At 41.1% G+C, this 19,909-nt stretch overlaps 1 protein-coding gene across 1 annotated transcript; it reads left to right on the forward strand.

Moving 5' to 3' along the window:
* The first annotated feature begins 1,254 nt into the window (after positions 1-1,254).
* On the forward strand, positions 1,255-18,332 carry Zkscan2 (zinc finger with KRAB and SCAN domains 2). Its single transcript, XM_004855985.3, has 7 exons — positions 1,255-2,163; positions 3,160-3,346; positions 5,601-5,692; positions 6,054-6,180; positions 10,628-11,308; positions 13,184-13,672; positions 16,591-18,332. Exons 1-7 carry the CDS (start codon positions 1,759-1,761, stop codon positions 17,502-17,504), a joined length of 2,895 nt encoding a protein of 964 aa, XP_004856042.1. The 5' UTR covers positions 1,255-1,758; the 3' UTR covers positions 17,505-18,332.
* The last annotated feature ends 1,577 nt before the right edge of the window (positions 18,333-19,909 follow it).

Raw genomic sequence — 19,909 nt, forward strand, 5'->3', positions numbered from 1 at the left:
ACTTCTGGGTTACCACTTAACTTGCAGTAACCTGGGAAAGTTACCTGACCTTGCTGAGGTCTCAATATGCTCAACTCTAAAGTAGAATTAATCCTATCTGCTTTATAGGACTTTTGTGAGGACTAGGTTTTCTCTAATTAGCTCTTATATTTACTTTTGGATCTCAATCCCTGGCAGTGATCCTTCAAAGAAACCTTCCCAGATCTCCTCACTAGTCCAAATCCGTTCCTCTTGTTGGTAGTACCCGTCATGGTTGCCTCTGCACATTACTTCGTGGTTTATTTGGTTAATGACTACTTCTGCCAACCGACTGAAAAGAATGGCAAGGGACCCTGGGTTTGCTCACCTACCATGTCGCGCACAAATAAGTGCTCCATAATATTTCTGAGAGAAAGCAAAGCTGTGCAATGACTCCGATACAACTCCTGGCACCCCCTACGTCGCGCCCCGTGAATTCTCTCTGACCCTGCCTCCCTAACACCCGCCATGCGCACTCTCGGCGCTAGCATTTGCACGCTGACTTCTAACCCGTTCTGAGAAATACGTTACTACACTGGTTCCTAACAGGCTACCTAATCCCTGACAGTACTTGCTCAACCAGCAGGACGGCGGGAAGGCACAGGCACGGTGCTAGGAACCAGGGCCTCAGGACAGCGCCGGGGCAGGGCAAACTGCGCTGCGCGTGGGCTGACTGCAAATTCCCTCCGCCCGTCCCCTTCCCACGGGAGCAGAACCGAGGTCCCTAAGAAGCCGAAGCCGAGGACACTCGCGTCAGCAGCCCCAAATCCCTCCGCAGGACAAAGGAGTCCCCTCCGCCCGAGCCCGCCCTCCCCGACGCTCCCCTTTTCCGGCTCTGGAGGGCCGCTGCTCAGCCCACGCCGGCCCTCGGGCGCGTACACTGTCCTCGCAGCTCTCCTCGGGCGGAGAGTCCTTCGACGGCGAGCCCCGCGCTGCGCGCTCTCGCGAGAGTCCCCCAGCCCCTCGCCCGCAAGGAAGCCCCGCGCGGCCCCCGCGGCGCGCATGCGTGGCTGCGCCTCCCAGAGCCCCCCGCGCTCTCCGAGGCCCGAGCGGACGACGCTGCGCGCCGGGTGCCGGGAGTCTCTCCCGTGAGGCCTCGTTTCGTCCTGCGGCTTTTCATTCCTCCGGGGCGGGACCGCTTTAAGGCCCTTCCTTGGCGTGCGAAGGCCTCCAGAGGATGGCCAGGGCTGCCGTGGGCCCGGAGTAGCCGGCGCGGGTCTAGGACACCGCCGAGCCCCACTAGACACCTGCAGCGGCCTGGACGCCGCGGGGCCGGGAGGAGCCCGCACATCCGGCCCCACCCACTCGCCGCCTCGGCCCCCCCCCCCCCGGCCGGCCTCGGGGCGGCGGACACACCCCCTCCAGGCCCGCTGGAGTCCCCGCCCATCCTCCCTCTGTCTGCCCGCTTTCCTCCTGTCCTGCAGCCCCGCTCTGCGTTCCGACGTTGCACTAAAAGGGATGCACTCCGGAAAGCCACATTGCGGGGATACAGCTTGCTTGGAGAAGAGGCCAGGCTTTTGGGCTTTGGATACTCATTCACCTTTTCAAGGGCCTAGGATAGATCTGATTAATCAGCCTGAAGTACCATTTCCGATAAAACCGCTGAGTTGCGCGGTTTGGGGGTTTTTTAACCTCACTACGTTCCGCGCTTCCAAAAACATTAAGCCCGTGGTGGCTTCTCAGAACCCCACTTTGAGCTAGACTTCAAGTTGACACCGCCACCACCACCCCGTGTGGAGAATGGCTGCAGCCCTGAACTCCCAGATCAGCATGCCCCTGGAGGTGGAGGGGTGTGTAATGCTGAAGGTGGAAAAGGACCCCGAGTGGGCGTCGGAGCCTTTTCTGGAAGGATCGGATAGCACTGAGTGTGAGACCTTTCGCAAATGCTTCAGGCAGTTTTGTTACGAGGACGTGACTGGACCCCATGAAGCTTTCAGTAAACTCTGGGAACTATGCTGCCGGTGGTTGAAGCCTGAGATGCGTTCCAAAGAACAGATGCTTGAGCTGCTGGTGATTGAGCAGTTTCTTACCATTTTACCCAAGAAGATTCAGGCTTGGGCCCAGAGGCAGTGTCCGGAAAGTGGAGAGGAAGCAGTGGCCCTGGTAGTCCATTTGGAGAAAGAGACTGGAAGATTCAGACAGCAGGTGAGAAAGGACTTTTCAGATTTTTGCATTTTAAAAAAGTGGGAAAGGCAGGTGAGCAAGGATGCATTGCAGAAAGAAGCGCTTATTATGGAAAGATAAATGACACTAATAAAAGATCCCTAAAGTGAATCCACTTAAAATGGGATCAGAAATTCATTTTAAACAGAAAGGGAAAAAGTTTTGACTGAAATAGCTTGCAAATGAAACTGAACATTATGCACCTAAATATTATTTTACTCTTTGGCATAATGTTTGCAGCAAATTATATGAGAGAATGATATGGTTATGCTTCACACTTTTGCAGCTTGATCCTAAAGGGGGCTATTTTTAAAAAAAAAAAAAAAGACTTCATCAGATATCCCATAATCTTTTCTAATCCTTTAATATTACACTCAGTGTTTTTTGAAGTCCTCTCAGGGCCATGATCTTGTCACTCTTCTCCAATTTAACTGCTAGATTTTCATTTCTCAATGGCTTGGCATGCCCTCCTAGTGGGTTTCAATGTCTTTCATTAACCTCCTGAAGTTCTGTGGTCTTTGCCAGGTTTGTAGCTTTCTCACACAGGATTTGCACTGTGTAAAGAGCTGACTATCAGCAGGTTGCTGTGTTAGTAATAGGTCGACATGGGGAATAATTTTGTAACTTTTCAGCTCACTACCGAATATATTCACATTCTCAAAACTTCTCTGTGAACTAAAAGATGTAAGGACTCAAATAACATCTATTCTAGTAACAAGGAAGTTCTGTATTTCACTCCTGACAGATTTGCTCCCTCTGTGTAAGCAATAAAAAGCGCTCTCCTGTTTCTTTGTACCTGAACTCCAGCATGGTACAGTGAACCTAACAGCCTCGAGGAATTCCACTGGGAACCGACTGAAATGTTCAGCCCTTCTTACATCTTCTATTCTTTTTGAGTATCATTCTTGGGCGAATTTGTCCCTAGTTTAGATCTCTTTCCCTCCCCCTTTCCATTATGGTATCAACTTTGTTTCCCAGGTCAGCAGTCCTATACACTCGGAGAAGCAAGCCCCACTTGGAACAGTGTGGGAGGTAGTAGACTTTCAACCTGAGCAGGTGGACACCCAACCCAGGGTAGTGTCTCGGGAGGAAGCTGGAAGCCTCCACTCAGGACACCAGGAACAGCTGAATCAAAAGAGAGAGCATCGGCCCTTGCCCAGGAATGGTAAGAAGGACTTAGAGCATGCCCTGTGCAGAGACCATGGTAGATTTAGATGGTGACACTGTGACTTCCTCAGTATAGAGTCCCCTCGATGTGTATTTGAAAATAAGTTAAATAATTGGGAAAACAAGTTTCATTAGCTTCAAAAGTTGAGAACTAGGGTCTGGGGATTTAGCTCAGTAGTTTTGCCACCTACTATGCAGGTGCAAAGACCCGAGTTCGATCCCCATACTAAAAAAAAAAAAAGTTGAGAACTTGTTCAACCTAAGTATAAAGAGATCTTCAAGGTGTAAATGGGAAACCTAGATTGCCCAGACCAGCCTTGAGTTTTTTAATATTATTTTAAAATCTCCATTCTGTAGTTAGCTTGTGTTTTTAGTCCTACCCTGGTCATGTGTGCTCCTCACTGATTATAAACACCTTGAAAAACTGTTTGGAAAGGGAGCCAAGATATTATGTCTCAAAATTGACTCAAAAGTTAGGGCATCACAAATGGATTTGAAAGGGATAAACAGTAAGACTTCACAGAGATGTTCACAGCTACCCTATATATGAATGGATCCAGTCTAGTACAAGGAGATGAATCACAGTGTCTCCCAGTTCAGTTATCTCTCCATCTCCTGAATGGAAAGATTGTTGGACCTACAGTCAAAAGACTTTGTATCTTTTCTCTAGCCCCTCTGTCTGATCTTAGGCAAGAAATAGAAAAAAAGAGCATGCATAGAGCTTGAGGGGTTAGGCCTTAGAGGTGTACAGACCTGGGTTCAAGCCCTCGTTCTTCCATTTTCATCTGTGTAGCCTTGATCAGGTTACTTCTCAAACTTTGCATTTTCTCATCCATAAAAGGGAAATAACTAGTTGTTCATATAGATAAAGTGAGGCAGTGTAAAATGGCCAGTGTATAATGGTGCTCAGGATATGTTAATATCCTTCCTCCCATAATGACAAAATTATTTTTAGACTGCAAGTGTGCCTGACTTACACAACCATTCACCAAGAGATGATTCACTGTCCCATACTCTACCTTTGTACCTTCCCCAAGTTCATACTGTGCATGACAACACATTACAAATGCTGGTGGATCCTGAATTATCCAGAGTGTGCTCATTAGGATCAAAGCTCCCTTGATCACATGAATCAGGTAGGTCTGGTGACTAGGTGATAGGGTTAGTCCAGCATACCTATTTGTGATATTTTTGCCTTTTGCCGTTTCAAGGTGATAAAGAATTGTTAAAGTGGAAAAGGTTTTTTCTGTTGACATTGACTGGGGTGTGGAGGATAGAAAATTTGAGATATAGGTGTCTCCGAATGGTAAATTCATTCTAAAGGAAGATCTGTGATTTCAGCTGTGTTTAGGGAATGTGTTTCTGAGGAAATGATTTGATTTGCTTCTGTAGAAATTAGTGGAGCAGGCTTTTGAGTTCTTGATGACAAGTGATAGGTATTCTTTTTATTAATATTTTAAATTTCTTTTTTATTAGTATATATTTGCAATATGTAATTGCATTCATCTTGGGGAATTGCTACACATACATATTGCATCTTAATCATTCTTACTTCCCTCCCTGTCTTTCTATGATAGTTATTTTTAAAATTTTCCCTAGTTAGTGAGTTTCAGGGAAGAAGTTAAACCAGTCATGAGCTATATAAAAGTTTTTGTATCTTCCACCCTTAGAGGATGTATTTGCCTGTATTTGTCCATCACTATGTATCTGTGTTTGCTAAGTTCTTTGTGACAGTTGTCATTCATAGGGACTTAACTTACACTAAAGTTTGCAAACTGTTAACTTGCATACCCAACCAGACCTGTTTTGGCTCACCTACAAATAGTTTTTGTTTGGAGGTTTTGTTTTGCTTTTAGTTCTCAGGGTTTAAAATTTGGGATTTCCTAAAAGTGTAGATTTCTGGTTTCTCTTGGAAAAAATTAGAAACCCTGCCTCTACCAGTGCCATAGTCTCACATGGAAGCATCAGTGGAGCTTTGGCTGTGCCTTTTCAACAGGGCATGTGCTCTCCAGTTCCCCCACGGTCCCAACCGGCTCCTTCCATCAGGTACTTTACCTGCCTTCACCTGAAAGTATATGAGTTTGTAAGCCTGACTTCAGGGTGTTGTAGTTTGGGGCGTTGCTCTGAACTCATTGAAAAAAATCATCAGTTTATATAAGTTGGCATTAATACATGTCATGTCTTAAAAGGAGAAGAACATGAATAAAAGGCCCACAGCCCAGGATACTAATTTTTTCTTTCTCTTTTTATAGCTCGGTCTTCTCCCTGGGTTCCTGCCCCTGCTGATGAATGGAACACCGTAGATCAGGAGGTCACAACCACACATCTTCCTGCTGGATCCCAGGTAAATTGTGATTGTCCTCTCTGGCCTTCTTCCTTCCTAGGATGTTCAGGCACAGTGATTTCCTGTTCCTTCTTAATCCTCAGATTTTTGTACTCCCTCCAAGAGACATTTTTCCCCTTATTCATTTCCCAGAAAACATTGTACCCAGTCTTCTGAGTAATGGGACTCCTTGCTGGACCACTTTTATCACCTTATCTTGTGATTCTTCACTGTATCTTCTGCTTCATGTGGCACACAATACACACTTGACTCTTTAGTTTCAATTCTTCTATAGGCCCCTTCTGTGCTTTTTCCAAGACCATTCATCCTTTGAAGCCCTGTGCATTTATCTTGGTAGTCATTGATGTTTGTGTTGTTACAGGAACCAGTGAAAGATGTCCACGTGTTAAGAGGTTTTTCCCACAAAAAGACTGTGCATCAGATCCCTGTTCACAGAGACCTCTACCGGGAAATCAGGAAGGAGAATGTTGGGAACACAGTCTCCCTGGGTAAGGATCCTTTCCCTTTACAAAAGACCAGGAGATTGCTTATGTATTCATTCTTACAGATGGTATAATAGTCAGATGTAATTGTTAATGCCTAAAGGATGATCATGGTCACTTAGTGTAATCATTTATCCATGTTCTCTTACCTCACCCATTCCCTTCCTCTAGTAAGAAAAAAATTTCAACAATTTAGTAATCAAGAGATTGTAAAAGAGTAATATATGGCTGTCATGTATTTATATTATAGAAAATATAAACTTAACACACATCTACTAAACTAAAAGCTCCATAAAGTCACAAAGTCTTTTCAGGATTTGTTTTTATTTAACAATAGTATCCCGTGCCGGGGATTTAGCTCAGTGGTTCCACCACCTGCTTCATGAACGCAAGATCCTGAGTTCGATCCCCGGTACCAATAAATAAATAAATAAATAAAGAGTATCCCAAAAACCTAGCACAGAGCCACCTGACATATGGGTGACATGTGAGTAGGTCCATATTTGTTGTGTGAATGGAAATCTTAAAAATTTAAGAAAGTAATTTTAATACAATGACCTTGATAACATGTTGTGAATCATTTAAATGGCACAAATTTATAGGCACACATGGCCACTTAAGTGTTGCTGTACATACAGATTTTTAGAGAATTATCTTTATCTGCTTTAACTGAAGGAATAAATATGATTCATTCATATGTCAGCTTTTTTCATGAGTCAAACTCTACATATGAAGAAAATTATATTGTGCACCAATACCAATTTATAACCAACAGATATAAATTATATAAATTAGAGATACTATAATCCTTTACTGTCTAATGGTAGCCATAGCACATGGGGCTATTTAAATTTAGATTACATTAATTAAAATTAAATAAAATTGAAAATTCAGTTCCTCTTTGGTAGTGGCTATATTTAAGGTATTTAACAACCATATTGGACAGCATATATGGAGAACATTTCCAGCATCACAGAAAGTTCTGTGATGTCCTACACGTAGACACCAAAGTAGAAATTGTGAAATGAGCCGCATCTAACTGAATAGGTGAAGGTACACCAACAGTCTATTATTAGAAATCAGTTAAAGCATTTAAAAATAACCAATTTAAGATGATGCCCCAATAACAAAACAGTCTTTGAAAAATAGCTGGCAGCCCAGTCATCTGCCTAGTTGTGTACACAATATATGTTTCTGCCATTTACTTGGCTCACGTGGCATCCAGTCCTAGTAAAATGCTTTATGAGAGTCCTTAGTAAAATCTACCCCTGGTGGGAAGGAACCATACTTTCATAATTTAAATTTAGACTAACCCCTTTATGTACAATTTCATATGGAAAGATCAAGGTCAAGATACCTAGCCCAGTTTTTGTTTTTGTAGATTATAAACTAATGGCTCATGGGCTGAAGCTGACCGATGCACATATTTTGGCCTGCACAATGTTTAATTTATAATTAGTTTATAAATCTGGATTTCCAGTATGTCTTGGAAATTCAGACATCAGGCACTATGAGCCTACCTTCCTACACAGCCCCATTTGGCCAGAGCTGCATAAAGGGCTCATGCTCAACAGCCAGTGTTCCCATTCTGGCCACCTGACTTACTTCCTTTGCCTGCCTAAACCATACAGATACTGGAGTTGCACTGGCCTCACGCTTGCTTCTCCCATATAAAAAATATAGAGCAAATCTCCATCCCCAGATTTCTTCAGAAGGGTTTGACTCGATGTTGCTTTTCGAGAATTTTTGAAGTTCTTACATATGTTATGTGAAGAAGATAACTAAATTTTATTACATTCTTATTGGGCATTGGATACTTTGCACATGACTACTTATTTAATTTTTCCAGCAGCAATTTGGACAGATGGTGTTATTCCTTAGGAAACTGAATCTGAGAAGTTAAGAAACCTCTACTGGTCAAAAAGTAATGTAAATAGTGTGGCTAGGATTCAAATTTAAGACATGTTGATCTCTTCAGTAGCAAACTGTAAAGTAGCAAACTCAATTTGTTTCCTGCTCCTATAATTATTTCCTGTTAACTTTACCAGTATGTCTCCAAAGGTTCTTTTTTTAGTTAATGAAATGTTTTGTTTTCAACAAATATTTATGGAAAATATACCTGTACCAATAATTTTACAACACAGAGTCACAGATTACTTTCCCTTTCAGATAATAGAAAATGGATTTCAGTCTCTTTTGAGAAAAAAAGAAATGTATCTTTGATGTGTCTCATACCATGAAGCTAAGTTATAAAGCTTTTCTGTACCCCCTTATTAACGTCCTTAAGCAAAACAACTTCACTTTTTTTCTTTAATACGTGCCATTTTGAGTTCCTCTGAGTTTTTGTTTGAAAATTAAGTTTGTTGGCCAAAAATTTTTTCCAGCTTTTTTAAAGTAAAATTGACAAATAACACTATGTATATTTAAGATGTAAAACTTGATTTTTTTATACAGATTGTGAAATAATTACCACAATTACGTTGATTAAAACATCCATCACCTCATGTAGTTAACTGGGAGGGGACATTCAAAATCTCCAGGGGGGAATGGTGGTGCCCGCTTATAATCTCAGCACTTGGGAGGCTGAACCAGGAGGATTACTGTGAGTTCGAGGCCAGCCTGAACTATATAGTGAGACCCTGTATAAAAAAAAAACTACTCTCTTGGCAAATTTCAAGTGTACAGTATAGTATTATTAACAATAATCACTGTGCTATACATTAGATTCCTAGAACTTATTTATCTTATAATGGAAAGTTTATAACACCAACATCTCCACAGTATCCTACCCCAAGGCCCTTAACAACCACCATTCTAGCCTGAGTTCAACTTTTGTAGATTAGATTCTACATATAAATAGTCAAATGTTATTTATCTTTCTCTGGCTTATTTCACTTAGCATAATGCACTCTAGGTCCATCCAGGGTGTTACAAATAGCAAGATTTCTTTGTTTTTATGGCTGAATAAAACTCTATTTGATTGACACATGCATACATACATACATACATAGATTATTGTCTTTATTTTCATATTTTCTTTGTCCATCAATTGACAGACATTTGGGTTGTTTCTATGTCTTGGGCATTGTGAATAATGCTACAGTGAACATGAGAGTGCAGATACCTCAAGATACTGATTTGGTTTCCTTCAGATATATACCCAGGAGTAGGATTGTTGAATCATGTGGTAGTTCTATTTTTAATTTTTTGAGGAATTTCCATAATATATCATCATGGCTGTACCAACTTACACTGTCACCAATAGGGCACAGGGTTCCATTTTCCCCATATTCTTTCCAGCACTTACCTTTTATCTTGCAGTTGTTAGCAATTCTGAAAGGTGCGATATGATAACCTCTTGTGGTTTTGATTTGCTTTTCCCTTTTAATGATGCTAAATGCCTTTACATGAACCTGTTGGCCACTTGTATATCTCCTTTGATAAAATGTCTTATCAGGTCCTTTGCCTATTCTTAAATCAGATTGATTGATTGATTGATTTATATCACATTTTATGATTCCTAGTGTGCTTTAGATATTAACCCCTTTTCTGATATATGACTTGCAAATATTTTCCCCCATACTGTGAGTTGTCTCTTCACTTTATTTCCTTTACTGTGCAGAAGCATATTAGTTTAATGTATTCATACTTGTTTGTTTTTGCTTGTATTTCCTATGCTTTTGGTATTATATCCAAAAAAAATTGCCAAAATCAGTGTCAAAGAACTTTTTCCCTGTGCTTTTTCTAGGATTTTTATGGTCTCTGGTTTTATATTTCAACCTTTAATATATTTGGAATTAATTTTTGTTAATACTGTAAGACAGGGTCCAGTTTCACTCATTTGCATGTGGATATTCAGTTTCCCAGCACTGTTTACTGAATATGCAAGCTTTTCCAATGGTATATTCTTGGTACCCTTGTCAAAAGTTAGTTGACAGTATGTGGAAAGATTGACTTCTGGGCTGTCCATTCTGTTCCTCTGTTTCTGATTGTATGTTAGTACCACTGTAATACAGTCTGTTCAGAATTCTCTTCTCCCATCACTCCAGTGTGTATATATGTGTGTATGTTGAGGTGGACAAGGAAGTGACATTGGGTGAGATACAGGCACAATTTATAAATAACAAATACCGATTAGTAACAAACACTGAACCTTACACAGTATTAGCTACTGAAAGAGAATCAGAGGTAATAAAGTATGTTTCTTACCCTTAAATGTATTCTTTTAAGAACTAGCTAAGAAAAGAAGTGGTACATACATGAGAAGTAAAATAATAGCATTAGTAGATGATTGTGTCAAAGAAGTCATAAGAATACTACAGCGTGCATCATCATGGCTGAAGAAAGCTTTGGTGTGTGAGCAAATGGTTCTAGAGGGTGTGTTACAGCAGAAGACTGAGGTGTACAGTAGTGGCATCTGTGCCTTCTATGAACTATGTTTCTCTTGCTATAGGAAATACAGTGTCTCCATCTAACAAGATAGCCAGGTTGGAACAAAGAAAAGAGCCATGGACTGTAGGCCTACATTCCTCAAACAAGAGAAATGTCCTACGAAGCGCCTATGTCAAGGAAAAGTCAGCTCATCCTGTTCAGATCCCTGCAAGGAACGCCAGAAAAATATGGAGAGACCAGCAGCAGTGGGGTGTAGAAGATGAGAAAATAGCGGGTGTGCACTGGAGCTACGAGGAAACTAAGACTTTTCTTGCAATTCTCAAGGAGTCTCGCTTCTATGAAACACTTCAGGCTTGTCCCCGAAATAGCCAGGTCTATGGTGCTGTGGCTGAATGGTTGCGGGAATGTGGCTTCCTTCGCACACCAGAACAGTGCCGAACCAAGTTCAAAAGCCTCCAGAAAAGCTATCGAAAAGTAAGAAATGGCCACATGCTAGAACCCTGTGCCTTCTTTGAGGACATGGATGCTTTGTTGAACCCTGCAGCCCATGCTTCATCTACTGATAAGCCAAAGGAGATTGTATCTCTCCCCAGACTAAAGAGAATTGGAATTAGTGCTAAAGAACAGATCACTTTGGTGGAGGAGGAAGCTGCAGAAGAATCTGATGGTGATGAAATGGGCATTGAATTTATCCACAAGCCTGAAGTTCATGGTGCCCCTGTCTTATTTCAAAACCTGAGTGGTAAGAATTGTGCTATTTTTCCTAGTATGAAAATAGAGTTTTATTCTTGGGGAAAAGGGAGAGGGTTAGAAGAGCACCAGCCAAACCTGGAGAATGCTGTCACACATGCCTTGCCACTTTTACTGTGATGTGACCCCATAACTTGGAGGTACTTTCAGGTGTTTGTTGCTGTCCCCAGTGCAACTTAAGTAATAGCAGTGAGTGACCGTGGAGGATTCTTTGTCAGCATACCATGGATTTTAAGTATTTGTGGCCTTGTGGATACAAGACAAAAGGAGTCAGAAGGTTCTGAGGATCTCATTTTATCTGAGAATTAGGGTAAAGCAATCAGTTGTGTTGGTTATAAATTAAGGGTATGTTATTACACCACCTAGGGTAACAGTAAAAGAATGTAACTACAAAGTTAAAAGAGTAAAAAAATGAAATATAAATTTTTGTGTAATGTAAAGAAGACAACATAGGAGAGAAAGGAACATAAAATAGATAACTCAAATAAAAAAGCATAGTAGATATCAATCCAAATGGATCACTAGTTACAAGTTTACAGGACTAAGAACACAGAGACATTAAGATTGAGAAGAAGGTTGGGGATGTAACTCAATGGTAGAGCACTCGCCTAATAAGTACAAGGCACTGAGTTCAATCCCCAGTACCATAAAATAAAATAAAATTGAAAATATAGAAAGATACACCATGCAAATGAAAGCTAGTGTTATATATTTGGGGAATGAACATACAGAATTAAATTGCATGTTAATAACTGCGTGGCAGAAATATCATTTAACTCCCCTGGGCATCAGCTTACTCATTTATTATGTGTGACAAGGAATACCTCACTGGCCTTTTATTAGTGTTTCGTGGGATATAGAGATGAAGGCACTCTGAAAATGCCAAAATACAATATTGCCTAGTATCACTGTTATTAATGTCTTCTCTACTCCAGCTTACTAAGAGATGATTAATTCTTAGAATGGAAAGGTAGCTCGAGCTAGGTGATCTGAGAGTTCAGAATAAATATTCTGCTGAAAAGGTGGGAGGACTGATTGTCCACATACAGTTATCTACTCACCAATTTGCAAATTCATAAACATGAGGGTGGAGCTCTTGGGGTGGTCTCAATTAGAAGAGACCACTCAGTAAAGACTGAAGATAGAAAAGTTTTCTAAAAAGCATATTTAACAAGTTAAGTCCAGAGGTTCTGGGTTTTTTCTTAGTAGAGAACATTGATTGTGCTCAGCCTATCATCTCTCAAAAGTAGAACATTCACTGAGGATTCAGAACTACTCTGGACATAGTTCTGATCCTCAAGGAAAACTGGTTTAAGAAGTGATAATCCAGGCATGGTGGCACAGACCTGTAATCCCAATACTTGGGAGGTTGGGGCAGGAGGATCACCACAAGTTTGAGGCCTGCCTGGGCTCCACAGTGAGTTCAAGGCCAGCCTGAACTACATAGCAAAAAAACAAAAAAAAGGGCCAGAGATTTAGCTCTGATTCTGCCACTTGCCTCACAAGTGCAAGGTCCTGAGTTCCATCCCCAGTACCAAAAAAAAAAAAAAAAAAGAAGTGATAAGAACTTGGGAGGGGGACAGTTCCTATTGGGTCTTCTAGACCTTTGTTCCTAACCCCAATTGACATCTGTACATTTTGAATCATCCTATCCAAAAATACAGTGTTTTATTTTTTTCTAGTTCATTTATATCTTTCAATTTTATAATGCAGAACTCATTTCTTACAAACCTTATTCCTAGGTATATCATATTTCCTGATGCTAGTATGAATGGGATTATTTTCACTCTTACATTTTGTAATATGTACCATATAGAGGCTCCAAGCCGCTTTTCTTATATCTTTGATCTTTATCCTTGAATGGCAGGTGTGCACTGGGGCTATGAAGAAACCAAGACTTTTCTTGATATCCTTCATGAGACTCGATTTTATGAAGCACTTCAAGCTTGTCATAGGAAGAGCAAGTTGTATGGGGCCGTGGCTGAACAACTTCGAGAGTGTGGCTTCCTCCGGACACCTGAGCAATGCCGAACCAAGTTCAAAAGCCTTCAGAAGAGTTACCGCAAAGTGAAAAATGGTCATGTGCTAGAATCCTGTGCATTCTACAAGGAGATGGATGCCCTAATTAACTTTCATGCATCAGCCCCTTCCACTGACAGCTCAGAAGAAGTGCTATCAGCCTCGAGGCATGAAAGAGGGCCTACTGAGGTGGAACCCCAGGAACCTACAGGCTGGGAACCTGAGAACTCCCAGGAAGCAGTAATAGAAGATTCTAGCAGTGAGAGAATGAGTGAGGAGGAAGTTCTACAAGAGCAAGAATTCCAGGGACCTCCAGGTCTACTGCAAAGCCCAAATGGTAAGGCTCATCAAGGGATTTTAGTCTAAAAGAGGAGAAAGTGACTTACTGGGAAATCTATAGATCTAGTGTATCGCTCATGCACATTAACTCATTCAGCAGGTACTTGAGTGCCATGTGCCATTTGAGGAATAGGGAATATAGAATGAATGAAACAGGTCCTGTTCTCGAGGTACTTCCATTCAGAGGAGGTACTCATCCACTCACATTCTAGTGCCTTGGTTTTTATCTGTATGGGTCAGACAGTGTTTTGTATCCCCTGTGAAAGAACTTGGAGTTACACATGAGAAAAAACATTGGGATGAAGGACATGTGTCCACAACTTAATATCTAACAGTTATGTAATGTACATGAAGAAAAAGATAGGCAGAGACAAAGCAAGAGACTGTCTTCTGGTCCTGAGCTCTGCCAGCTCATTTCCCGCTGACTGCTAGATGCCCTCACAGGTGTATCTCATTGGTGGCTCAGACCTAAGATATTTAAAACTAATGTTAATGTCTTTCATCTCACACCACAGCTCTTCCTGTGTTGTCCTACAGCTTACCCAGATTCACATCTTCAGGGGCAATTTTAATACCTCCTCATTCATCCTACACATCTAGGCAGATGACACATTTTAGAGTATCACGTTGTAGACTGTCACATCTGTCTGCCTCCTCTTTAGTTGCCATAGCCATGACCTTAGTTCAGCATTGCTCTGTTTCTTGCCTAGACTATTGTAAAAGTCTCCAAACTAGATATCCTCATCCACACTTTTATTAAGGTTCCACAGCCATTCTTAATCTGAGCTCATCTTTTGCTTCTAACCTTATGTATTCATATTTTCTTTCCACACTCTATGCTTATTTGAAACAACACTACCCACTATCCCCTACACATTACTTAAGCCTTCACATCTAAACCTTACTTCATGATGTTCCCTTTACCTTAAATGTCCTCAGCTCTTCATATATCCGTGTCAAAATTCTTTCTCAACTCCCACAGCTTGTCTCTGTTTTTGGCACAAGACACTTTATATGTTCTGGACCTCCCAATAAGTTCTGAAGGACAGAAGTTCTATCTTTCTGTAGATCTGGGATATATAAGAACATATGAGGTAGTGCAGGACTGACTACTCAAAGCAAGTAACTCTGTATTGCCTGAATTGATTGGGGAACTGGGGCCTAGCCAAGAGAAAGTAATGTCTAAATACATTAGAGAAGAGTGTTCATACATATGCCCTGGCAGTAGTTATGTGAGAAACTATAGTATAAAGGGTAATTTCCATGTAACTTTGGTTTTGATAACTCTGGAGATAAAGTCCTTGTAAATCTTGTTCTTAAAATAACCTCCAGATCTATCATCAGATTATCAGGCTCTGTCTGAGTTATCTGCTAGACTATGACATCCTTCAAATCCCGGAACAATGTCAGATCAAATGAGAAAGCTTCAGAAGAACTCCTAAGTGAAAAATACCACTGGTAGATCTTTTTGCTTAAGTTAATGAATTGATTGACGAATGGCCTTCTCTCCCCAGCCCTTGTCACAGCTTCCCTACTTGGCCTTGAGCATTATTAGCAGTTTCACTTGAATGTGTAGAAAAAGACAATGTTGAAACTGGCAAGTAGGAACAAGCCAATCTAGCACACACTTAAGAACAAAGTTTTGGGAATCAAACCTGGACTGGACTGGAGTTATTCCACTTGTGAAATATTTATAGAAGACATATGTGTCTTCTAGAATTTGTGTGTAAGGGGTCTGGGTACAGGGAGCAGAACATGTGGGAATAAAGATGAAACAGGATTATCCATAAATAGATCATTGTTAAAGGCAGGTAAGAGGTTCGCAGAAGTTCATCATTCATGCTGCTCTCTTTATTTCTCTGTGCTTTCCAATGTCCCATAATAAAAAGTTAATACAAAAGTCACACAGTTAATGACTGACCAAGATGGAATCAGATTAGAGATGTGTGATTCCAAAGCTGTATCTCTCCATCATGTTGTGCTCTATGTCCAGAAAACTTCACAGAAAAACTATCCAAGATGTACCTTGTAGTAATTTGGATGTAGGTGAAGAGAAAGTAATTCCAGCTTTGGGAACATTGCAGATTAAGATTTGAGTTTGTGTGGTCTGTGGGACAGCTAAAAAGAAAAAAAGTGGCAAGGACATCTGAGTAGAAAGAAGTGGTCTTGGATAGGTTATCATTCTGTGGATGAATTTAGAAATTCCCCATGGAATTTGGACCTAGTCACTAGAATCTACTGCAAAGACTAGTGTGGTATAGTGTGAAATAATGAAAATAGTATGAATTAGAGCAATAGTCCTCAATTTATTTGGCACCACAGACTGGTTTCATGGAAGAAAAGTTTTTCCTGGGGGGTAGAGGGCAAGTTTGGGTTGATTCATTCTCAGTGGAGCACACACCTAGATCCCTCACCTTCCTCATGTAGTGCACGGTAAGATTCAAGCTCCTATGAGAATCTAAAGCCTCTGCTGATCTTACTGGAGGAGGAACTCAGGTATTAATGTAAACCATGGGAAGCAGCTATAAATACAGATGAAGCTTTGCTCACTTACCAGCTGCTTACCTCCTGTTGTATGGCCAGGGTCCTAGCAGGCCACAGATTGGTACTGGTCTATGGTCCAGGGGTTGGGAACCCCTGAATTAAGAGTGCAGCTTCTGGGAGATAAGTCAAGTTGCTTCCTGGTTAATCAGGATAGGAGTGCAGAATAATTCCATTCAGAAACATACATGAAGATCTACTGTGTAGTGGATGTTACTGGCCTGCTCATGTAACTGAAGGAAAATAAGACGTCTCAGGAAAGAGTCACAAGATGCAAGGCCTGTGAAGTACAAAGGGTTCATAATATGCTAACGATTACAGGCCTGGTTGTTTATGTTAATACAGAACTCGTGTTAAATTTGTATTTTTTTTCAGATTTTGAAATTGGAAGTAGCATCAAGGAGGATCCAACACAGGTAATATATAAGGACCCAGAACCACATAGAGCATTAATAGAAAAATCTAAAAGAGTTGTTTCCCAGAATACTGATCCCAGCAGATATCGAAAAAGGGAGTGCATCTCAGGAAGACAATGGGAAAACCTTCAAAGCATTAGACAGGGAAAGCTGATGGCCCAGCCTAGAGATCTAGGGAAAGCTGTGATGCATCAGAGGCCTTTCCTGGGGAGGAGACCCTACAGACTTCTCAGATACGGAGAGAGCTTTGGAAGGAGTGCTCGTCTTATGTGCCGGATGACCCACCAGAAGGAGAATCCTTACAAGTGCAGTGTCTGCGGGAAGTGCTTTGGTAGAAGCAGGAGCCTAATCAGACACCAAAGAATCCACACAGGGGAAAAGCCTTTCAAATGTCTTGACTGTGGGAAAAGCTTTAATGACTCCTCCAATTTTGGAGCCCACCAGAGAATCCACACAGGAGAGAAGCCCTACAGATGCGGGGAATGTGGAAAATGCTTCAGTCAAAGCTCTAGTCTTATTATCCATCAGAGAACCCACACTGGTGAGAAGCCCTATCAGTGTGGAGAGTGTGGGAAAAGCTTTACCAACAGTTCTCATTTCAGTGCTCACCGCAGAGTCCACACTGGAGAGAATCCCTACAAATGTATGGACTGTGAGAAAAGTTTCAATAACTGCACAAGATTTCGAGAGCACCGGAGGATCCACACTGGAGAGAAGCCCTATGGATGTGCCCATTGTGGGAAGCGTTTTGGTAAGAGTTCTGTTCTCGCCAAACACAGGGAAGTTCATGTTAGAGAAAAGCTTCTGCCACACCCTCTCTCTATGTATCCCCCAGAGAAAGGGAAGACCGATGACTTCAGGAAAACATTTTGATAATGAGCCCCTTTACCCATCTTAGCCCAGCCTCACTCACAGAAGCAGTCTTTTCTTAGTCCTAAAGTGTAATTCCCAAGATAAATTTGAGATTACATAAGACTTTTATCCTGTTCTCACCTCTGCCTCTAACTTGGTCATCTCTCTCTCTGTCCTCTGTTTCTCTACATCTCTGTTAGTAGAGTGGAGAAGACACATTGTTTGAGTTCAGAATGAAGTTCTTTTTGGTATGTTGAGGTCACTGATGTTGGATTCCTAAATTCAAGAACATTCAAGATCCTTTTGTGTGGATGAGAAGTGTTTTCAAGGAGATAAATGCCAAAAGGATTTGTTCTTCTTGTTGTTGTTACCTACTACATGAGATCCTGGATGCAACTTGATAACAGATTTTCACATTTGGGTGGAACTTTCAGGAATCTGATCACAACTGTATCAGATCAACCTCAATTTTGAAGATACTCGCAAAGGAGAGTGAAGATTTTATAGCCTCCTTAAGAAACCTGATACAGTGTCCTTTTTGTCAAGAAGTTGATCCAAATAGCTAGGGTAGATTCTCTATGTTGTCACTGAAGTCATGTTACTAATGCCTCACCCTCTATCATCACCTTCTGTACCTGAAGACTTAATAGCCCTGTGGCCGCTGCTTCTCCAGCCCCCAAATAATCCCAGGATGTTCCTCTTTCTATTTCTCATAAGGCCTACATTTACCTCCTAATTATTCCATGTACTCTCATCTGACTCTTCAGAACTACCGTGCTATCTGCAGATCACATAGGATGCATGATTATGGTATGTCTCATTAAAATAAAGTAGGATTTCAGAAACATTCTGATTCTACCCTATAACTTCTCTGGCTCTTAAATTATGACTGGTACGTTGGCATATTTTATACTTCCCAGCCCACATTTCAGTATAATATTATATAATAGTCTTTCTGAAATTGTAAGGGAATAGGAGAAAAGTGAGATAGAGACCTGAAGTGTTTAGTGGACTCAGGCCTGATTTAGATCAGAGTCACCTCAGTCCAAATCAACACTTTCAGGGCAAGCTGTTAGTATACCAGTCTCTGTATCTGAGGCTTCAGTTCCTTTTGCATAGGGTCATAAACCTAACTGTACAGCCCTGATTAATTATACAACTCTACAGCTCGCTAAGTGAAAGTGGAAATATTTATAGAAACTTCCAATCCAGAATGCCATTTTTGTTTTCCCCATATATTTTTTCTGAAAATCTCTTTGATAACCCCCAGTGCCACCACAGTAATTATGGGTAGAATGGCTTAGATGGGGGAGATAGTTAATTCATGTATGTTACAGATAAAACCCAGGGATTTGATCTTTCAAAGCCAGTTGCTTCAGGATGAAGCCAGTGGCATTTATACCCTCAATACACAGCTAACCTAGGGTGGCTTTGCTTTGGGGAGGGAAAAGTCGCGAGTTTAGAGGAAAAATAGTCAGGACTATATGTAGCTTATTCTTCTGTTCGTATCTCTCCCTTCCTTTGTCAAATGCTGTCTTATTTGAAGGCACCTAGGGATAGTATTTTTCCTTCAAGTGTGTTTGAATCTTTTGAAAGCTGTGAGCAGTGTACCAAGGAAGGTAGGCACTATCAAAAGAAATCCAATTTATGATGCCAGAATAGGGTGTGGCCTGTTGGAAGGCAGGTGACTCAGGTAAACATTGATGAATGTTTCTGATTTTCATTTGTTGGAAATGTTCTGATTGTCCACATCAACATAGTTGATTTCCTCTGTGTTGTCTGAATTATAGACTTCTAATGGTACATGCAGTTTCATGTTGGTATTGTGCCTAGCACAGTAAGATGTGTGTGGTGCCAGTGGGCTTGTGCTTATATTGTGTAGATGTTCTGGAATTCCAACTCTAGAGAAAATGCACATTAATATAAATCACCACTTAGTAATATGTACACAGGATTGATAATTATATGGAAGCATGATTCAGGAAAGTAAATGATATATTCATAAATATTTAATAAGCACTGTTACATGTAAGATCATGTTTTAGCTGTGGTGGGGTATACAAAAATTTTTAAAGGAGCATGATGCCTATATCTAACAATGTTACAGTGTGATCAAGGACATATTGAGGCAAAAAGTAATGCCAGTTACATCCATGTTGGTTACACAAGGTCAATCAGGAAGAAATCACCTTCACTTCCTGGACAGTTTCTCTAACTTACAAATCTGAAATCATATTTGGTACCGCTGTTTCTCACACTTCCCCAATGATAAAAGGTTGAAGGCCTTGTCTCCCTCCAGTGGAGCAGTCTCTCATATGTCTGGGATCAAGCTAAGGCAGAAGTTAGGTTCCCCTACTTCCTGATTGTAAATAGGCTGTTGGGCATGCTTTAATGAATCTCTCTATTTTCACTAAATAGAAGATCTT

Source organism: Heterocephalus glaber, unplaced genomic scaffold, assembly GCF_053883595.1.
Source record: "Heterocephalus glaber isolate CG9 unplaced genomic scaffold, H.glaber_assembly_v1.0 deba00000943, whole genome shotgun sequence".
In the NCBI taxonomy this organism is placed as follows: domain Eukaryota; kingdom Metazoa; phylum Chordata; class Mammalia; order Rodentia; family Bathyergidae; genus Heterocephalus; species Heterocephalus glaber.

Bases quoted from the DNA above. Each gene is read 5' to 3' on its own strand.
- Zkscan2 (XM_004855985.3), top strand. From the start codon at position 1,759: ATGGCTGCAGCCCTGAACTCCCAGATCAGCATGCCCCTGGAGGTGGAG. The intron at 2,164-3,159 runs GTGAGAAAGGAC...TTTGTTTCCCAG, and splicing joins CTGGAAGATTCAGACAGCAG to GTCAGCAGTCCTATACACTC. The intron at 3,347-5,600 runs GTAAGAAGGACT...CTCTTTTTATAG, and splicing joins TCGGCCCTTGCCCAGGAATG to CTCGGTCTTCTCCCTGGGTT.